Source organism: Pezoporus occidentalis, unplaced genomic scaffold (assembly GCF_034315485.1).
Source record: "Pezoporus occidentalis ecotype Australia unplaced genomic scaffold, CSIRO_AGI_Poc_V1 ctg283, whole genome shotgun sequence".
Lineage (NCBI taxonomy): Eukaryota > Metazoa > Chordata > Aves > Psittaciformes > Psittacidae > Pezoporus > Pezoporus occidentalis.
Window position 1 is genome coordinate 2,325 of NW_026914752.1, and position 16,869 is coordinate 19,193.

The 16,869-nt window shown below is 51.3% G+C and overlaps 1 protein-coding gene across 3 annotated transcripts; it reads right to left on the minus strand.

The window, feature by feature from the left end:
• Window positions 1-995: 995 nt before the first annotated feature.
• On the minus strand, window positions 996-16,239 carry HDAC8 (histone deacetylase 8). 3 transcript variants are annotated; one of them, XM_062625805.1, is made up of 11 exons: window positions 16,130-16,239; window positions 15,652-15,704; window positions 14,497-14,627; window positions 12,437-12,578; window positions 9,540-9,652; window positions 8,402-8,479; window positions 7,838-7,946; window positions 6,113-6,285; window positions 4,975-5,069; window positions 3,185-3,290; window positions 996-1,944 (listed from the first exon to the last, which is right to left on the minus strand). In XM_062625805.1, the coding sequence occupies exons 1-11, from the start codon at window positions 16,205-16,207 to the stop codon at window positions 1,922-1,924; spliced, it is 1,101 nt and encodes a 366-aa protein (XP_062481789.1). In that variant the 5' UTR covers window positions 16,208-16,239; the 3' UTR covers window positions 996-1,921. The 3 variants fall into 3 exon arrangements, with proteins under 3 accessions (XP_062481789.1, XP_062481787.1, XP_062481788.1); XM_062625803.1 differs by lacking the exon at window positions 8,402-8,479 and having other exon boundaries at window positions 16,130-16,238; XM_062625804.1 differs by lacking the exons at window positions 8,402-8,479; window positions 9,540-9,652; window positions 12,437-12,578 and having other exon boundaries at window positions 16,130-16,238.
• Window positions 16,240-16,869: the final 630 nt, after the last annotated feature.

A 16,869-nucleotide genomic window follows, 5' to 3' on the forward strand; every position in this document is an offset into this window, starting at 1 on the left:
CTCCGGCCGCCTCTGCCGGGAGCCAGACCCTGCCCGCCGCTACGCTACTCCCGGGGGCTGCGCAAGCGCACAACAAAACGGCGCCGGAGGGACCGGAGCCCGTGCGCGAACACCGGGCTGCGGCCGCCCGCACCCCAACGTGGACCAGCGGCGGCCACTGCTCACCGGGAGCCAGCAGCCACCACGTGAACCGGCCACTTCCAGGGACAGCAGCGGGGACAAAGGGAGCGAGCCCGGGCCGCAGGAGCGAACTCTGCACACTAATGGCAGCAGAGGGCGCCACACCCGCGCCCCGCCCCCCCCAGCCGTACCGAGTTTTGGGGGGCGTCTCCTCCACCAGCACCCCCCCCGCCCCAACCCTTGCAGACGGAGAATCGGGTGGCGTTGGAGTATTTTGGGGCCACCGCAGCGGCTCCGGCTCCACAAGTACAGCAAATCACGGAAAGATCTTTTCGGGGGCACCAGCCTCAAATGAAGCTGTTACCCCCCTTTCTTTGGAGGAGCCCCCCCGTCCTCTACTCACCTGCTCCTCTGCCGGATCATTGCCAAGCACCAGCTTTCTGTCCTGGCACCTGAGGCTTAGGAGCAGGGGCTGGACGTTTGCACCTGGGGAGCTGATTTCTGGGTTGGCTGAGGGTGCTGCCCAGGGAGGCTTGGCACAGATGGACTTTCACGTGGCTAAGCAAGGGTGGATTGCAACACTGGCAGCGCTGTTCCCGAGGACACCGTGTGTAGGTGATGCCCAGCAGCAGCATTCTGTCCTGCAGGCACCTTAGGCTTAGGAGTAGGGCTGGATGTTTGCACTTTGGGAGCTGGTGGTTTTGAGTGTAATTCGCAACATTTGAAGGTGGTTTGGGGGCATTTCTAGAAGGTTCTTTCCCCAGTAATTCTGTGGATTCCCCCACCACCACCTTACAGAGTCAGGGGCTTTCCTTAACCCAAGTGTGGTGTTTGGATGAAAAACAAGAGATCAAAACAAAACCAGGCTGCAAGTCCCTTTGGTCTTCCTATTTATTCCAGCATATTCTAGTTAAAGCCACAGGAAATACGCTTTCCCACAGTGACCAGACATCTTTAACAAGAAACACCACAAATAAAATGCTCTGCGGACCCAGTGAAGGAGGGGACAGTGGCAGCAGAGGAAGGTTTCACAGCCCAAGGCCCCATGTGTGTGTACCTGTCCCCCTGCTGAGATGCACCCAGCAGCTCTCCTGGGGTGCTGGGGCATTCAGGCGAGATCTCCAAGGACAAGAGCTGCCACACTGCCCTGCATCTCCACTGATGCTCTAGAGAGCATCCCTGGAAAACACCATGGCCCAAGGCAGGGGTGTCTGTGCTGCATTAAGCACCAAATGCATGAAGTGCTGTGGAAAAAGCACTAGCAGGGCAGTGCAGCGCAGGAGGAAAGGAAAGGGAAGGGCTGAGGAGTATTTCAAATACTGGATTAAAAAAAAAGTCCCAGTTAAAAACATCCTGGCTGGGCCCCTCCCTGGGCAGAGGCACAGGCTGTGCCCCATGCCCTGGCCGGGCCTGGGCCTGTCTCCAGCAGGGCAGTGTAGAGGTCGTGCTCCTGCCCCCAGGGCAATGCGGTGCTGGGCCTGGGTCACAGCTCTCTTGAAAAAAATTTAAAACTAGTTGTGAGAATAAACTCTGTGGTGTTGAAGAAGGAAAGAGGAAGGAGCAAGGGAGGCTCTGCAGACACTGGAAGCCTGTGGCTCCAGGGCCCAGACTCCTGCCTGGGGAGAGCCACAGTGCCCATGGTGCACAGCAGCTTTTCTTCTTTGAAGAGAAAAACATCACCAACTACCAGTAATTTCTTCCAGATTTCCCCAACAGCCACGAATTTCACCAGCTGCTCACATAAACACACCATGCTGCCCACAGGAAATGCTCTTGCAGAAACCTGAACCTTCCTTTTCTGCTAAACAACGTGCTTCAGATTTCCTGCAAATAAAGTAAGGCAGAAAACTGGATTTCCACTGATGGTTCAGTCTGCCAGGGGCCATGGTGCCATCCTTATGCCTGAGAGCCTGGACAGCCTCAGTGCAGCCCCTGCTCACCCCTCTCTCACTTTGCAGAGGCTGCTGCCCTCCTCCCAGTCAGACTCAGGCAACTACCAAAGGGAGATGTTGCCACCACTGCCCACTACAACCTGCAGCTGGCCTGGCTGGATACATGGGGCAGCACTGGAGGGGCACACACTCACTCCAGGCTGCCTTGTCCCTCCTCTGTGCCGGATGCACTGCCAGAAGCGTGCAGCACAGATCCCTCCCAACTCTGGAGCAGTGCTGTTCCTCCTCTCCTGGACAGGTCGGGGAGGATGTCCCCTCCCTAGGATTGGCCTGTGCTTGGAAATGTACAACTCAAGGCATCCACAGCCACTGCATCTCCTACCCACCTCCTACTCAGCTTTGAACACCAATACATCACAACATCCAGAGAGTGGAAAGGGCTGCAGAGACCTGTCTCACTACCTCCAGCTCCTCCTGGGGACAGGGGCAAGATAGATGGGCAAGGGCATCAAACAAGGCTGGCAGGAGCTTGCTGGGCTCACCCAGCTGCCTACCCTCGACTCCCAACAGCTTTCAATCTCCTGCCTGGCTAGGAGATGTATGGAGATCAGGTGGGGAACCATCTTTGCCCTCAGGCAAGGCCCAGCCCTGCAGGAAGCTCTGAGAAGAGCAAGGCAGCTCTGGCTCTGCCTCAAGGGCCAATGGAAGGATGCTGCAGAAGGTGGCCCCAAGGACACTACACATACTCCTGCCAAAGGCAGACCAGGGGCTCTCATTAGGCCTGAAATAAAAAAGAAGAATAGCTGGGGCTTTGTGGGACCCCGGGGAAAGCACTCAGGATCCAGTCCTCAATTCTGCAGCAGCTTGGTGCACCAAAGGGTTCTGTCACCTTATTAAGGGGGGTTTGTTTAAAAGTAAGGTCAGGTTTGTGAAGAACTGGTGACACTCCCAGTTATGGTGAAAGACCATAACTGAAAAATATAATCATCATCCTATTGGAAAAGTCATGACAACCAGGTGAAGTCCCCAGTGACTGGACAGGGAAACACTGGCAAGTCAAGAATGTGGTTCATCTTTCTAGTCTGTGGAAAAGACTCCTATGAGCTTTCCTGCCAGTCCTCTCTAAGATGACCTGTCAGCCTGGAGCAGGAGCATTGGCTTGGACAACTCACCTTTGATTGAGTTAATGATTTCTTGAATTCTCTGTGGCTCGTTGCGGTCTGGTCTGCAGCTCGGTGTGATCTCCAGCACATAATCTGGACCATATTCTGTGAAGAACTGCAAGGAAGAGGAGAGCAGAGTGAGTGTAGAGATCTCTGGTGGGCTGTGGCTGTGAGAGGGTTCCCCATGGGGACCCATTTGTAAAAAGAGAAGAGCATTTTCTCCATCTGAGGTGCACATGTACCTTAACTGTGTCAAAGAGGTGCTTCTGCAGCATCTGTGCCCGCTGGAAGTTTGCAGCCACTATCAATTGAAGGGCTTGGGAAGCAGAACTCTGTGGTGCAGCCAAAAGCAGATGTCTCTCCCAGTGCTTTATTAGGCAAAGCTGGTGACACTCATTTTACTCATGGTTCCCTGCAAACCCATTTGTTTGGGGCCGGGGGGGGGGGTGGGGGGTGGGGTGTTCTATGAACAAAATTCAAGTGCTGCCTATCAGATATCCTTTCAGATGTCCACACAACCTTTCAGAGTGCTGCATTGACATGACTGTCAAACACTTGGAAGGAGAAAAATCAAAAGTTCTTTAAGGTTAATAATGTGTCTTTCCAATAGCGTGCAGGTGAGCCTGAACGAGAAAATCTGCAGCATATGGACTCTACATGGTAATGCAGAATCCCAAATCACTGCCAACAGGTTCATTTCACAAGCACACAGTGCTGTCCAAAGACGACGACACTCTAGGGTTAAAAATTCAGTGCTGAAGTTGCAGTAGGTCCTATTGCTATCCCTGGAGCTTCACTGCATGGAAAACTAGTCTGGACTTCAAGCTATTGCACCAGACAGGGACATTCACAGAACCACAGTCTCCCAGGTGATTAATGATGCACAGGGCTGAGGTTTACTTTAAGGGTGACAGTGGAGGTGGCAGATCTGGCAACCCAAGACTGACATCTCTCCATTAGCATAGGCAACAATGGCTTCTCCAAGCAGACCTCAACATGCCAGTATTGACAAGGAAAATTAAGTTATTTAAGCACACCTCTCAAAAAGCATCTCGTAGCTGTAATAACCAGTTTATAGAATGATGAATTTCCAGTTTCAATGCACAAAAAAGCTTTACTTCCACATGCACACTGATCCATGAGATCCTTAGACAAAGGCAAACCCATAATTCTCCTCTGAGTCACTGCAGGCTGGAACTGCTTTGCACATGCGGGTTTGTTTCTGTAGGGTCAATAACTTTGATCTGCATTTTGAGACCTATTATGAATCTGTAGCTATTCCATCCAGATTCAGTCTAGATTGTGCCTCTCCAACCAGCTGCCCAGCCCCACTCAAGATGGGAACTGAGGCAGCTCATGTGCAGTCGTGACCAGTACCTGGCCCCATAGCCTGCTACAGCACCCACTGCAGCACTGATGGTCAGAAAAGCTCCAAAGCTACTCCTGGTACTTCCTGTAAGTTTATGAAAGCAGGACTAAAACGTAAAGCCTTCATACAGGTCTGGCACAAAAAGCACATGCATATCCAGAAGAGCTCTCTGAGCATACGGGTGACTTCCTTTTCCCATCTTCTCCATAATTATCACAGACTAGAAGTTACTGGCAATCGCAATTCCTTATGAAAAGGTGTAGACAGCCCCAGAGTTTGGGACCAAACACCCAATACGTTGCTAGGACAGTGCATTATTGTTACAGGAGTGTCTCAACAGAACAGTACTGAGCACCAAGGAAGTCACTTGGATTAGGGGGAACAACTCAGCTCTTGTGCATGGAGAAGGAAGGGTTTGTCAAAGCTTTACCTCGTGATCAGGGATCTCGGAGGACAGTGTTCTCCCTAGGATGACCCCAGTCAAGTATGTCCAGCAGCGAGCTGTGTTGGCAAGGTTGTAGCCTCCTGTCTCCAGCAAGATTTGTGATTTTGGAGGGGGGAGAGTGGGAGAAGAGGGAGATTTTACTGAAAGGAACACACACAGTTTACATGAATTCAGCTTGCTCCACCCACTCAGGCTGTGCCCTGCATGTTGCATCCGCTGGCTACACAAGGCCAAGTTGGAATGACGTTGTATGTAAGGGCAGACCTCACAAACTGTACCCCAGATACACCCAGCATGGCACAGGCCTGGGTCCTCCAGTCATCATCTCAGACCCAGCATAAGCTGCCAGCCCCATGTGTTGGGCTCTCTCCTGGCAACAACAAGGGGGGATCAAAAGTAGCAGAGAAGGAAGTGCAAGGGTAGCAGTGGACATGGGGGATCCTTGCTTTATAATACCAGCCTCCAACCCATAAATCATGATATACATGTCAGGCCATTTGCTGGTGAGCTCTTCAGCTGTGTCATGTTTGAGAGGACCAATATGAAGCTCATTGGTACAGCCTGGCACTCAGTGAGTTTTATTGATCTCAAATACTGTTGTATAAAGCCTGTCTTCCTGGATAAGCAGCTGGTAATGCAGTATGACAGAACTAAGTCATCTTTAGCCTTCAGAGCCCTGCTGCATCATTCAGCTGGCCAACCCGTTTCCCAAGTCCCTGCTTGAGTAAATCGTTCATTGCCAGATGCCCAAGGTAAATTTGGGAACACAGTGCTCGCTTTCAAGGAGAAGCACTGAAGGGCTGATGAGCAGAGATGGGAATCAGAGGTGCCATTGAGAAGCCAACGTCAGTTCATCACGGTTAACAGCCTCTGCTCATCTCCAGAAGGGCCAAAGACCCTTTAACTCAAGATCTGAAGGTCAGGATTGAGACTTGCATTAGCCAGCATCAAGGATTTCAGGTCTGTGTGAAGACTGCACCGCGGCACAGTGCACTCTCCTGGTGCTGCCTGCAGCCACCTTGCTGAACTCCAGCCAGAGCTAAGCTCAAGACACCTGCTTGAGGACAGGCCATGAGACAAACCAGTCTTCCTCATGACCAAACAGCAGGACGGGCACACTCACCTCCTCCCAGGACAAGGGTCGCCAGCTGCCACTGCAGGACGTACTTCAGGCACTTGCCCACCCCCTCAGGGGTCATGTTGAAAGAGCACATGGGATCCCCAGCGATGGTGTCTGCCCCCAGCTGCAGCACAACTGCATCCGGGTTGAACACGGCATACACCTCCTTTAGCACACTGTGAAGAGAAGCAGCAACAGGGGTTACCACAGACACAACTCAGAGGGTGCTGGTGGTATGGCCTTGGTCCCTCAGATCAACTTACACTTCTCAACGTTTCTGCATTCTCTGCTCCCACCCCCTCATACAAGTTATGCTCTCCAAACCACATGTTTACATCAGCTGCTCCTAGTGGAAGTGCTGCAAACCAAACCCAGGGGCTTTTCTCCCCTATAAAAGTCACAGTGAAATAACAGGTCTAGAGAAATAGTAATCCTAAACTCTCAGACACCTCTCACCAGGGCAAGATGAAGAAAGGAAGGCTCTGTCTAGATTCCCACTCTCCTCTCTCCCATATGGCTCAAGTCAGAAACACATTTTCCCTGGCTCTAGTGATGCCTGGAGAAAGTTCATGAGCAGTATTCTCTCTTGCAGAAGGCAGTTGGGCATGTCAGACACTTGGCTTTGCTCCAGGTTTTTGGTATTATGAACACCACAGAGATAACAATCCTGTTTGCAGCACTGTGCTCCAAAGCCCAAAATACAAGGAAAAATAATGGAGAAAAACATGGTCTTTCCACAAGTGTTTTTATCTTGGTAAAGTAGAAACAGATGTGAAAACAAAACAAAAGCTGCTTGGAAAACACTTTCAGCTCAGGCCCAAGCAGACCTCCCACTGATGGTCAGGGTTCAACTCCACAGCTAAAAGGTACTTGCCCTGATTTCAGCTGCAGCAGAGTTAATTCTGTTCCTAGGATCTGGTGCAGTGCCAAATTTCAGCTTTACTCTGAGAATAACGCTGGTAATGCACGGATGTTTCAGTTGTTGCTTGGTCGCGCTTACCCTGATCAAGGACTTTTCAGTCCCTTGTGCTTTGCCAATGAGGAGGGGCGCAAGAAGCCATGAGGAAGCAGAGACAGGACACCAGATCTGAGATAGCCAAAGGCGTATTCCTTGCATACCACAGCACGTCATGCTCAGTCCAGAAACTGGGGGGAGTTATCTAGAAGAGATGGGTCGCTGCTTGGGTCGGGCTGGTCAGCAAGTGCTGAGCAATGATATTGGGCATCACTTGTTCTTCTCTCAGCAGGGTGTGGGGTTTATTCCTTCCTCTCTCTTCATTTCCCTTTTTAACTAGTATTATTTTTTACAAGAATTTATTCTATTTACATTACTAAACTGTTCTTACCTCATCTCACAGGTTTTTACATTTTTGCTGATTTTCCTCCCCATCCCACTGGCGAGTGGGGCAGAGCGAGCCAGCAGCTACCATCCGGGCTTAAACCATGAGAGTCCTTCTCAGTCTCTCCTTAAACACACAAGGCTGACCCATGGCAAAGAGACCCTCCAGACATCCACAAATGCCTCTGTATGTTCAGTTTGCTTAAGGATTCACACAAGACCTCTGAGACCCCTTAAGATCAGTGTCTGCTATAACCAAAATCTCTAACACGGGAAGGTCCTTCCTTAAGAAAGGACCATCATTTCAAATAGTAAATAAAAAAAATCTGTGCAGTCTAGGTTCTATAAAATCCCATCCAAGTAAACCAGATCAAAGCAAGAGGGCTTACGTTTCACAGATCTGGTAATATCTCTCATCCTGAATGCCATCTTGAATGGGTACATTCACACTGTAATAGCGACCTTTCCCCAGGCCAACATCTGTCACATCCCCGGTGCCTGAAAAAGAGAAACACCCCATGGTGAATTAAGGGAAGCAGATCAGGAGCAAGAGAAATGTCTCAGATGACAGCAGAGAGCTCAGACCTTTGGCATGCTCATGGAAAAGTCCACCTGCCACCACCAATAAAAGGAGGGCCTGGGTGGACCTGGTTCTCACCCCCTGCCCAATTCTGTTGTGCAACTTTCACAGGTGTGCAGGTGGCCACCCAGCAGTGGCTCTGCCAAGCTCAGCTACAACCACAAAGAGGGAAATGTCAAACATATAGCTCCCCTTCTTTCCTTCTTCTGGGTCAACAGCAGAGGCAGTGAGATGCCTCCATTGGACAGAAGAGATGGGACCTGTCTTTGCTGGGGCCTTGTCAGTGATGATCTTAAGGCTCTTTCCAACCCTGACCATTCTACAATTCTACATATGAACTGCATTAGCACAAACCTCCTAGTGTTCAACTTGCCTGGGAAAAATCCTGGTGAAAACTTATGCAGAGAAACAGTCATTACTTTTGAGGTGAAGCTAAAGGCATCTTCAACTCCTATCGGAAAAGGAAGAGAAAAAAGCTTTCAAGCATCATTCACATAAATGACAGCCACTGGATAAATGAGCCACTTGATAAACATGCCGCTGCAAACAGAGCAAGAACAGAACAAAGAAAGGGAAAAACCAGATGTGGCTCAGTAACTCCATCCTTAACCAATGGAGATCTAAATTTGACTGCAACAAAGATCACAACTGAAAAGAATTTGGCAGGTCTCATGCTAATCAGTACTGGTACTGAATGGGTCTCAATGCCTCAGATCAGTGCCCACATTAGCAGCACTCAGGGTCTGCACTGCTGGGCCTGCCAGGCTGGGGGAGGAAGCTTAGCAGGGATGCCTTGGCCAGAGCTTGACTGTGATTAGAAACAGAGCACCCAGGCTCTCTGGCTTTTCCTCAGCACTGCTGCAATTAAGTATACCTTTTCTTTTCTTTAAAGACACATTAAAACAGTTGGGGTGGGAAGGGAAAAAGAAGTAACAAGAAACCTAACAGAAACCAAATGTAGGGGAGAAACAGAGCAAAATGAAACACACTGTAAAATTCACAAGAGCAGGAAATGTTAAATGGTGTTGAAATAATGCTTCTGAAAGAGAGAGTGATTCCAGCATGGCCAGCACTAGCTTTCATTTTATAGCATCAAGAACTCTTTTAAAAGCACCATTTACTACTGCTTCCCTCTTGCACTGGTAGCATCAATCAATCAAACACTGTCAGCAGTTGCTCTGCCAGAAGGGGAGACAAGGGACTGGGGGAAGTTCTTGCTGGAGAGCCACTAGCACAGGGGATTACTGGGATACGAACATGATATTTGTTGCCTTAGGTACAAGACTTCTGCCCAAACCCTCAAGAGAGGTCTGATGAGTAGCACAGGGCAAGTCCATAAAGCAGGACAAGGCAGAAATGGATTGAGGGAACTCAACTGCACTGAAAGGAGGCACAGCCACAACTGCTGCAGCAGGTACAGCCCCACTGCACTGACATGCCTTGATTTCCCCCATTTCCCCCCCCCAACCAGCGATGTTGCTGTGCTACCTGCAGCCTGCACTGGTCCTTACCATCCCCATGATGCAAATCCAAGTCGATATAAAGGACACGGTCAAATTTCTGGCGCAGCCGCAGGATGCCCAAGACGGCGTCATTCAGGTAACAGAAGCCAGAAGCTTCATCTCTGTGGAAACAACATCCATGAGTTTGCATATAGTCAACACACCACTAATCTGATCTTGTCATTATCTCCTTTATTTTGCAAGTCTCCACCCTGTGGGCGCACAGAGGAGTATGAAGAGCCCAGCCAAGGCCCAGCACAAATCAAAGGATGGGTCAGAAACAGCTCAAAGCATGGCTGGGGAGCACAGAGAATATGACTCATTGTGCCAATGGCTTCACAACCCTGGGCTTGCTAGCAGCTGGTAAAGCATCGTCTGGCCCTGCCGCAAGGAGGCCTGAGCCATGGAGGGCTTGGGCTTGACCATCTTGCTGTTGCACAAATAAAATTTCTGCTTTCTGCAGCTGAGGTATTTTAAGTAAGTTCAGAGCCACCCAACTCAAACAGACTCTCCACTGTTACCTCCTCTACCTCTGCAGCAAGAAAACAGGCCCCTGGACAGTCCTGCTTGGCCCTTAGGGTATGGAGGTTAAGCCTCTTCCCAAAGCCACTTTCTCCCTTCCTCCCCAGGAAAACACAAACAGGATACCCCACAAGGCAGTCCCTCACAGTGCAACTCCTGGGCTCAGCCAGACAACAGCCACAACAGCTAAAAAGAGGACAGACATTGCATGGAAAGATTTATTCATCCCTAACATACATCGGGGGCAGCTTCCATACCACTGGTATCACAGGAAAAAGTTTATTAATCCCTACTCCAAACTCTCTTCTAAGTCAAGTCCCCGGCACTGCTTGGCAGTAGCCCATTTCACTGCTAGTCAGCCCTGGAGAGCTGATTTAAACCAAAGCTTTACACTTTGCAACAGGAGTGTCCAAACCCCCATTCCCCAGGCTCAAAGACTTCAAGGTCTGAGATGTGTCTCTTTGAAATGCTTCCTGACTTTCAGCCACAGCATTCCAGTCATTTCCTGACACTCCCCTGCTCAGCAAACAGCTGGGAACATTGAGTAGCAGGTATGAGGTAGCATAACTGCACTTGCTCTCACTCCCTGCAAATGTCACAGAGCACAGGTGCTTCCCATTGACTCTGTTCATTTACAGTGATGCTGAGAACTGGGACGCTAGCAGGTACTCTGGGAATCTTCGTTAACTGTGATTACAAACCACACTCCTCCCTGCCTTCCCAGCCTGCAAGAAAGCAAAATGAACTACATCATGTCTCAGGCACTCTCTCCATGACGTAATACACTAACTCTTTCAACCTTGAGGCCAAACAGAGCATGACACCAGCTCAGAGGCTGACCAGCATCAGAGCTGCAGCTCAAGGAAAGCACCTGGGATTTCCCCACCCCAGATCCACACAGCAGAGCTCAGGCAGAGGTCAAGTAAAGGCACCAACTCAGCATCTTGCCCTCTGCCTCAAAGGCACTCCAGGGAACTGAGCATGGTGACAGCGGTTACCATTCCTACCTTCAGGTAAATAACTAAGGTGCCAGACAGCAAGTCTTTTTTGACAAAAGGATATGTATTTTGCTAGAACACAGGTCCTAGCACCAGACACTGGCAGCTCAGCATCTGTCTTGCTGAACTTTCACACTGGACTGGCACCTACCAAAGCTGCTGCCTGCCCTGAGCATCCCACACCACCTCACTGGAGTGACTGGGAAGGCTCCTTTGAGATCAGCAGGTATTCAGTGCCTTTTTTAAACACTGTTTGCATCCCACAGTAGGGGTAACAGCACAGCTTGGTGGCAACAACACCGCAAAGGTTTCTTCTGTTACAGGCATTTTATGAACTGTGCAATCAAGATAAAAGAGAAGATCTTTAAAAGGCATCCCTCCTGTGAAGAGCTTCAGCTCGGCCAGGCTGGACCCTCTCCTTCCCCAGCAAGCTGCAGCCGAACCCATATTCAGTGAAGTGCTGACCACGAAGAAGGTCCCAGTACAACGCCGGCGTCGCTGGTGGTTGCACCCACTGCTACACCTCTGCTTCCTCTGCCAGGTCAGAAGAGTCACTGGAGCAAGAGAAATCTGCACACCCACGTGCAAGTCTTTAGGGTAAGACGCGATTCCTGCTGATTTCTGGGGCTCCGCAGGGAAAGAGAATGGTGCTGCAAAGGCCAGATTGCTGGGGACAAGGAAGGGTGCCATCCTGTCTGCATTTGCACACAGGCCTCATGTTTTGGGAGATGGGGGACATGAGTTAAAACATACAAAACACAGGCCACGGAAAAATTATTTTAGCACTAGAGAACCACACAATCCAGGGATAAAATTTTTACTTCCTCTCCTGTTGTTCTGAAGATTGTTATTAACATCAGAGATCAGAACAAAAAGCCACCCAAAGAGCATGGAGAGAACAGTGGTCAGTCCTGCATTGCTTCAGACCTCTTATTTAAGAAACCAAAAGGCCACGCAGACCAATTTGGACAATGCGTTCCCATTCTCTTCCAAGTTAGGAGTGACAACAAGCATTTACCTCTCCACAGCCCTTCTCTATGGAGTTTGCAAAATCAGTTCTCACTTAAACTCCAAGAGATAACCAAGTATCCATGGATGTCAGGACACCTCTGAATGTATCTGCCCCAGACCTGCACTGTGGTTCATGATAGCATAAGGACTGGGCAGTAACATGCCTACTCTCAGGCCTCTGCCCTATACTCTGCTTCTTCCTGCAGAGTATAGGGCAGAAGGCTACCTCCTGACCTTCTTCCCTCACCCCTCTCACATCCTGCTTTCTCTTCCAGCTGGATGGCTGCACCCTGAGGGTTCAAAGGGAAGCTGGGAACTAGGAGTAGGGTTCACACACTGGCTGAGAAAACACAAGGGAAGAGATTGTTTTCTTACTTCTTTGCATGATGCCACCCTCCAGGCCAGTTAATGGCTACCTTGCACTTGCCGTCCAGCAGACACTGGGCTGCAGTGATGGTGGCTCCTCCCACAGCTGCCGCATACTCAAAGATCCCTTCAGTAGCTGGACAGTCATAACCTGTGGGCAGGAGTCCGTGTGTCAGACGCAACAGGCCTCTTCCTCTACAGGAAGCACATCTGATTTTTTCTGAGCTCTGTCTTTAATCACTGCTCTAACTTTCCATACCAGGCACAATGAAAAAGGTGTAGCACAAACTCCTGCAGCCCAAGATGGTTAACAGTGGAGCAGACCACAGAAACACAGACTGGCTTGGGTTGGAAGGGACCTTAAAGATCATCCAATCCCCCTGCCACAGGCAGGGACCCCTTCCACTAGAGCAGCTTGCTCCAAGCCCCATCCAACCTGGCTTTGAACACTGCCAGGGATGGGGTAGCCACAGCTTCTCTGGGCACCCTGTGCCAGCACCTCACCACCTTCATAATAAAGAATTTTTTCCTAATGTCTAACCTAAATTTACCCCATTCTACTTTAAAACCATTTCCCATTGTCTTGTCACTACAGGCCCTTGTAAAAAGTCCCTCCTCTAGATTTTCCGTAGGCCCCCTTTAAGTATTGGAAGACTTTTATAAGGTCTCCCCTTAAGGAGCCTTCCCTTCTCCAGGCTGAACCAGCCCAGCTCTCTCAGCTTGGCTCCACAGCAGAGCTGCTCCAGCCCTTGCAGCATCTCTGTGGCCCTCTCTGGATTCACTCCAACAGCTCCACGTCCCTCTGTGTTGTTGCTTTAGACAACACATGATGAACTGACCACGACCCCCATTCCCCATCCCCTTGCATTGCTTAAGGTGGCAAAAAAGCTCTGAGTGAAGTTGAGCCTAGGAAGAAGGGTGGATGAGGGGGACTGTAATTTCAGTTTTGTTTTCAATTCTCACTGTCTTACTCTGTTTTTAATTGGCAACAAACTGAACTGATTTCCCTAAGCTAAGTCTGTTCTGCCCATGATGGTAACTAGCGAACCATCTTGCCTATCTTGACCCATGTTCTATTGCATCGTATTTTCTCCCATACCCTATTGAGGAGGGGGAGCGAAGTACCTTGGTGGGCACCTGGCAGCCAGCCAAGGTTAACTCACCACAAATATCAACAATCAAAACATTTCCTTGCAGTCAGATCATTCAGAGGTGGGTCTTGATCCGACTTATGATGTGTGTGCCTGGTTAGCCCAACCTACTGGCCCCTCACATCCATCTTGCAACAACACTCTCAGTTCTCTGGCTACCCTATGAGAAAAGCCATGGCACAGTCACTGGTGTACGTCCCCATAAAAACAAGAACTCCACAAAGGAGACATGCCTAGGTAGACCTCAGGTCTATAGCTAGATTATGATCTTCACCTATTCCGACAGCAGCCTCCCTGAAGCTGCTCCTCAGCAAGGCAAAACTCCAGGGCTGCTCCTCTGCCTCCAGACAGACAAACTTCAGAGACACAAAGGGCAGACCCAGGGGAAACCCATGAGATCAGCGCAGAATGTGTACCACTGCCTCAGTGCTGGGTCACTCTTCCTGCTCCTGATGCTAAGCGTACGCAGAGCCATCTTGCCTGCGCTAACTACTGCATTGCTCAGGCTGTCTTAAGTGCAGGCAGGTGGCAGCCTTTGTTCAGGAGGTAAGCAAAGTCACCCAGAAAACACCCGGACGACTCTGGTGCCTGGCTGCAGCTTCAGGCATGTGTCCTTCACCACAGCAGACCTGTGGAAGCCAAAGTCAGCAAGTCAGGGCCTTCTGTTCTGCCCGAGATCCTAAAAGCAGCAGCAAAACGGACTGGCTCCCGGTACGCAAGGGACAGTGTGAGGCTGACAGCACCCTCTGCTGGCAACAGTTGAAAACGCCAGTCTGACAGGGCTCAGCAGCACCCTATCAGCGTTTCCCCCCATAAACAGCCCACCTGAGCTCATCCCTCTGTCTAACCTCAGCGTCAGCAGAAAGCATCCTGGTCCTAATACTCAGTTAATCTCTCACTGAAGATACATATCCTTACCCAGTCCATATTCCACGGACTCCGGATGGTCATCGTCTCCCTCCTCGCTGACCTTCTGCAGGTGCTGCAAGTAGGCGTCTGTGTGGAAGCTGGCCATCTCCTCCATGGAGGCCACTTTAGGCTTGACTATCCTAGGCAGAGAGGAGGAAGGGAGCACATCCAGGACAAGAAGCTCCGAGGTTTGTCAGGAAAACCTAGCTTTAACCTCCTCAAACAAGAAGCCTTTTGCCAGCTGCTGTTGACAAAGCAAACAAAACTCCCACCTCCTCTCACACCAGACTATCATTTGGAGTGAAAAAGCTGATCAGCTGAGTGGGCCTTTCCCCCAGCATGGCACTATCTGCTGTGCCTGCCCCAGTGAGGAACACCTGCAGGTGCTGCCTGCATTAACCTTGCCACTTTGCTTGAAGTTTTTCTTCCTTTTCTGCATATTCTCCCAGTTTAAGCAGTGCCCAGCACATCCAACACAACAGAGGAAAGAACAGAGTTGACAACGGCCAGGCCCAGCCCAGTGCTGCAGTAAGACACCAGCCTGATGGGTCAGGAGGCTGAGCAGCACCTCTCACACGCTCTTAACTCCACCTGCATTCAAAGCAGAGGCCGCCTCTGTCCTCAGCAATTCACACATCACCTTTCCCAAGTTGTGGTGCTTTGCAATCTGTTTAAATAAATCTTGTGACATGTAGAAGCTCCCTCCAAGCCTCAGCCCTGGGGGCAGCTGCAGGCAACACAGTTGCTATGGGAAGAACACAAGAAGCTCCCAGCCTTAGGCTAGCCCAGTGGTGAGCACTTCTAACCCTATGCCAGGGCAAACAGCCCTTTGGGTTCACCTCTGCAATGGTACCTACAGATATTTCCAAAGCGTATTTTGCAAAGTGACCAGAAAGAAAAAAATTCCTTAAAAGGTTTCAACAGGCACCTCTGGCCCTGCTGAACTGGCGTGTGGGCCTTTCTCCATTTTTTTTGTCCAATTTTCCATAATTACCACAATCTTGTCCCTTTAACAAAACTCAGACTTCCTTTATATCCTAGAAATACACACTGCCAGGCTCCTAGAATCATTCTGCAAGCAGGGGCAGCCCTCGAGCTACCCAGTACCTTCCACACCTTAGCAGAGAAGAAAACATTCTCTTAACAGAAAAGGAGAGTACTTACTTCATCTGGTCAAGTAAGGCATACGCTTCAATCAACGAATGCACCATACTGGCCTAAAGAAAAGAAAGAGTAAGCCCGTGAGCAGCCCCGCGTACGAGACGGCAGCAGAGCCACCTGCAGCGAAGGCGTAACCGGAACTTCTCCCAGGAGCAGCACGGCTCAGATGGCGCCAGCCTGAGGCGGGCTCTGTAGCTCTTCGGCGTGGGGCGGGGGGAGCACCTCGGAAGTGCCTCCTCTGCGTCCCGGCCACAGGCGGTGCGCGGGTTGAGCCCGGCCCCACATCGCCGCTGCCCGGGGGCGGCGCTGCGCCCTCTCCGTACGCTCCCGCTGTCGCCGGCAACCTCCCCAACACCCCCCGGCCTCCCGGCGGGACTCCACGGGTGCCCTCCGACCCCAGGCCTCACCCCTGCAGTCCCAACACCCCCCCCGCCGGAGTCCCCCAGGGCCGCGTTACCGCCACCCCCGGCGCGGCGCTGACCCGCTTGGGCACTTTGCAGAGGGAGTCGCAGAGGGCCACGTACTCCGGGCTGTACACGTACACCGGCGCCGCCGCCATCCGAGCTACCGCGCTGCGCCACGCCGGAGCACGCCGAGACCGGCACTTCCGGCCCCGGAGCACGCCGGGAGCTGCAGTCCCTGCGCGGGCCCGGCCCCAGCGGCGCCCAGCACGGCAGGGCGCGGGGAGCAGCTGCACGCTCGTGTCGGAGGCGTTTTACCGGGGTGTCCTCGGCTCGCGGTGGCCGTTCTTTACAAAAGCAGCGCCGCCATTACAAGAGGCCCTCGCCTGAGGACGCAGCCCCGCTCCCGGAATACGGCCGGGGGACGCCTGCCGTTCCCTACTGGCGCTGTCCACACCCCGCCGGCTCCCAACGCATCCTCCTGGTTTTACTAGGACAGGGAGAGAAGCCGGGCTGGCGGTTGTCCGTCCCCCACTCTCTTCCCCACCAGGCTAAAGGTGGCAGCTTAAAGGAAAGGAGTGAATGGGAGCAAGTCGACGCTGGGTACAGCAGGCGAAACCCCTGCTTTCCCACCCCACCTTCCCAAGTGCCTCTGTATGACAGGTACGATGTTCTGGATGGTGGAAGGCAAGTCGGTGCATGGTACAGATAACGTTCCCCCTACCCCAGAGGCATTGCCAAGGTCAGAAAGGTCTAACCCCTGAGTCAGGACCACCTCCATGAGGAAGAAATTATGTGTTACAGGGTCAGGTGATTCTCT

Bases quoted from the DNA above. Each gene is read 5' to 3' on its own strand.
- HDAC8 (XM_062625805.1), bottom strand. From the start codon at position 16,207: ATGGCGGCGGCGCCGGTGTACGTGTACAGCCCGGAGTACGTGGCCCTC. The intron at 12,579-14,496 runs GTAAGGATATGT...TCCTGCCCACAG, and splicing joins GTCCGTGGAATATGGACTGG to GTTATGACTGTCCAGCTACT. The intron at 9,653-12,436 runs GTAAGAAAACAA...TTGTTTCCACAG, and splicing joins GGGTGGCATCATGCAAAGAA to AGATGAAGCTTCTGGCTTCT.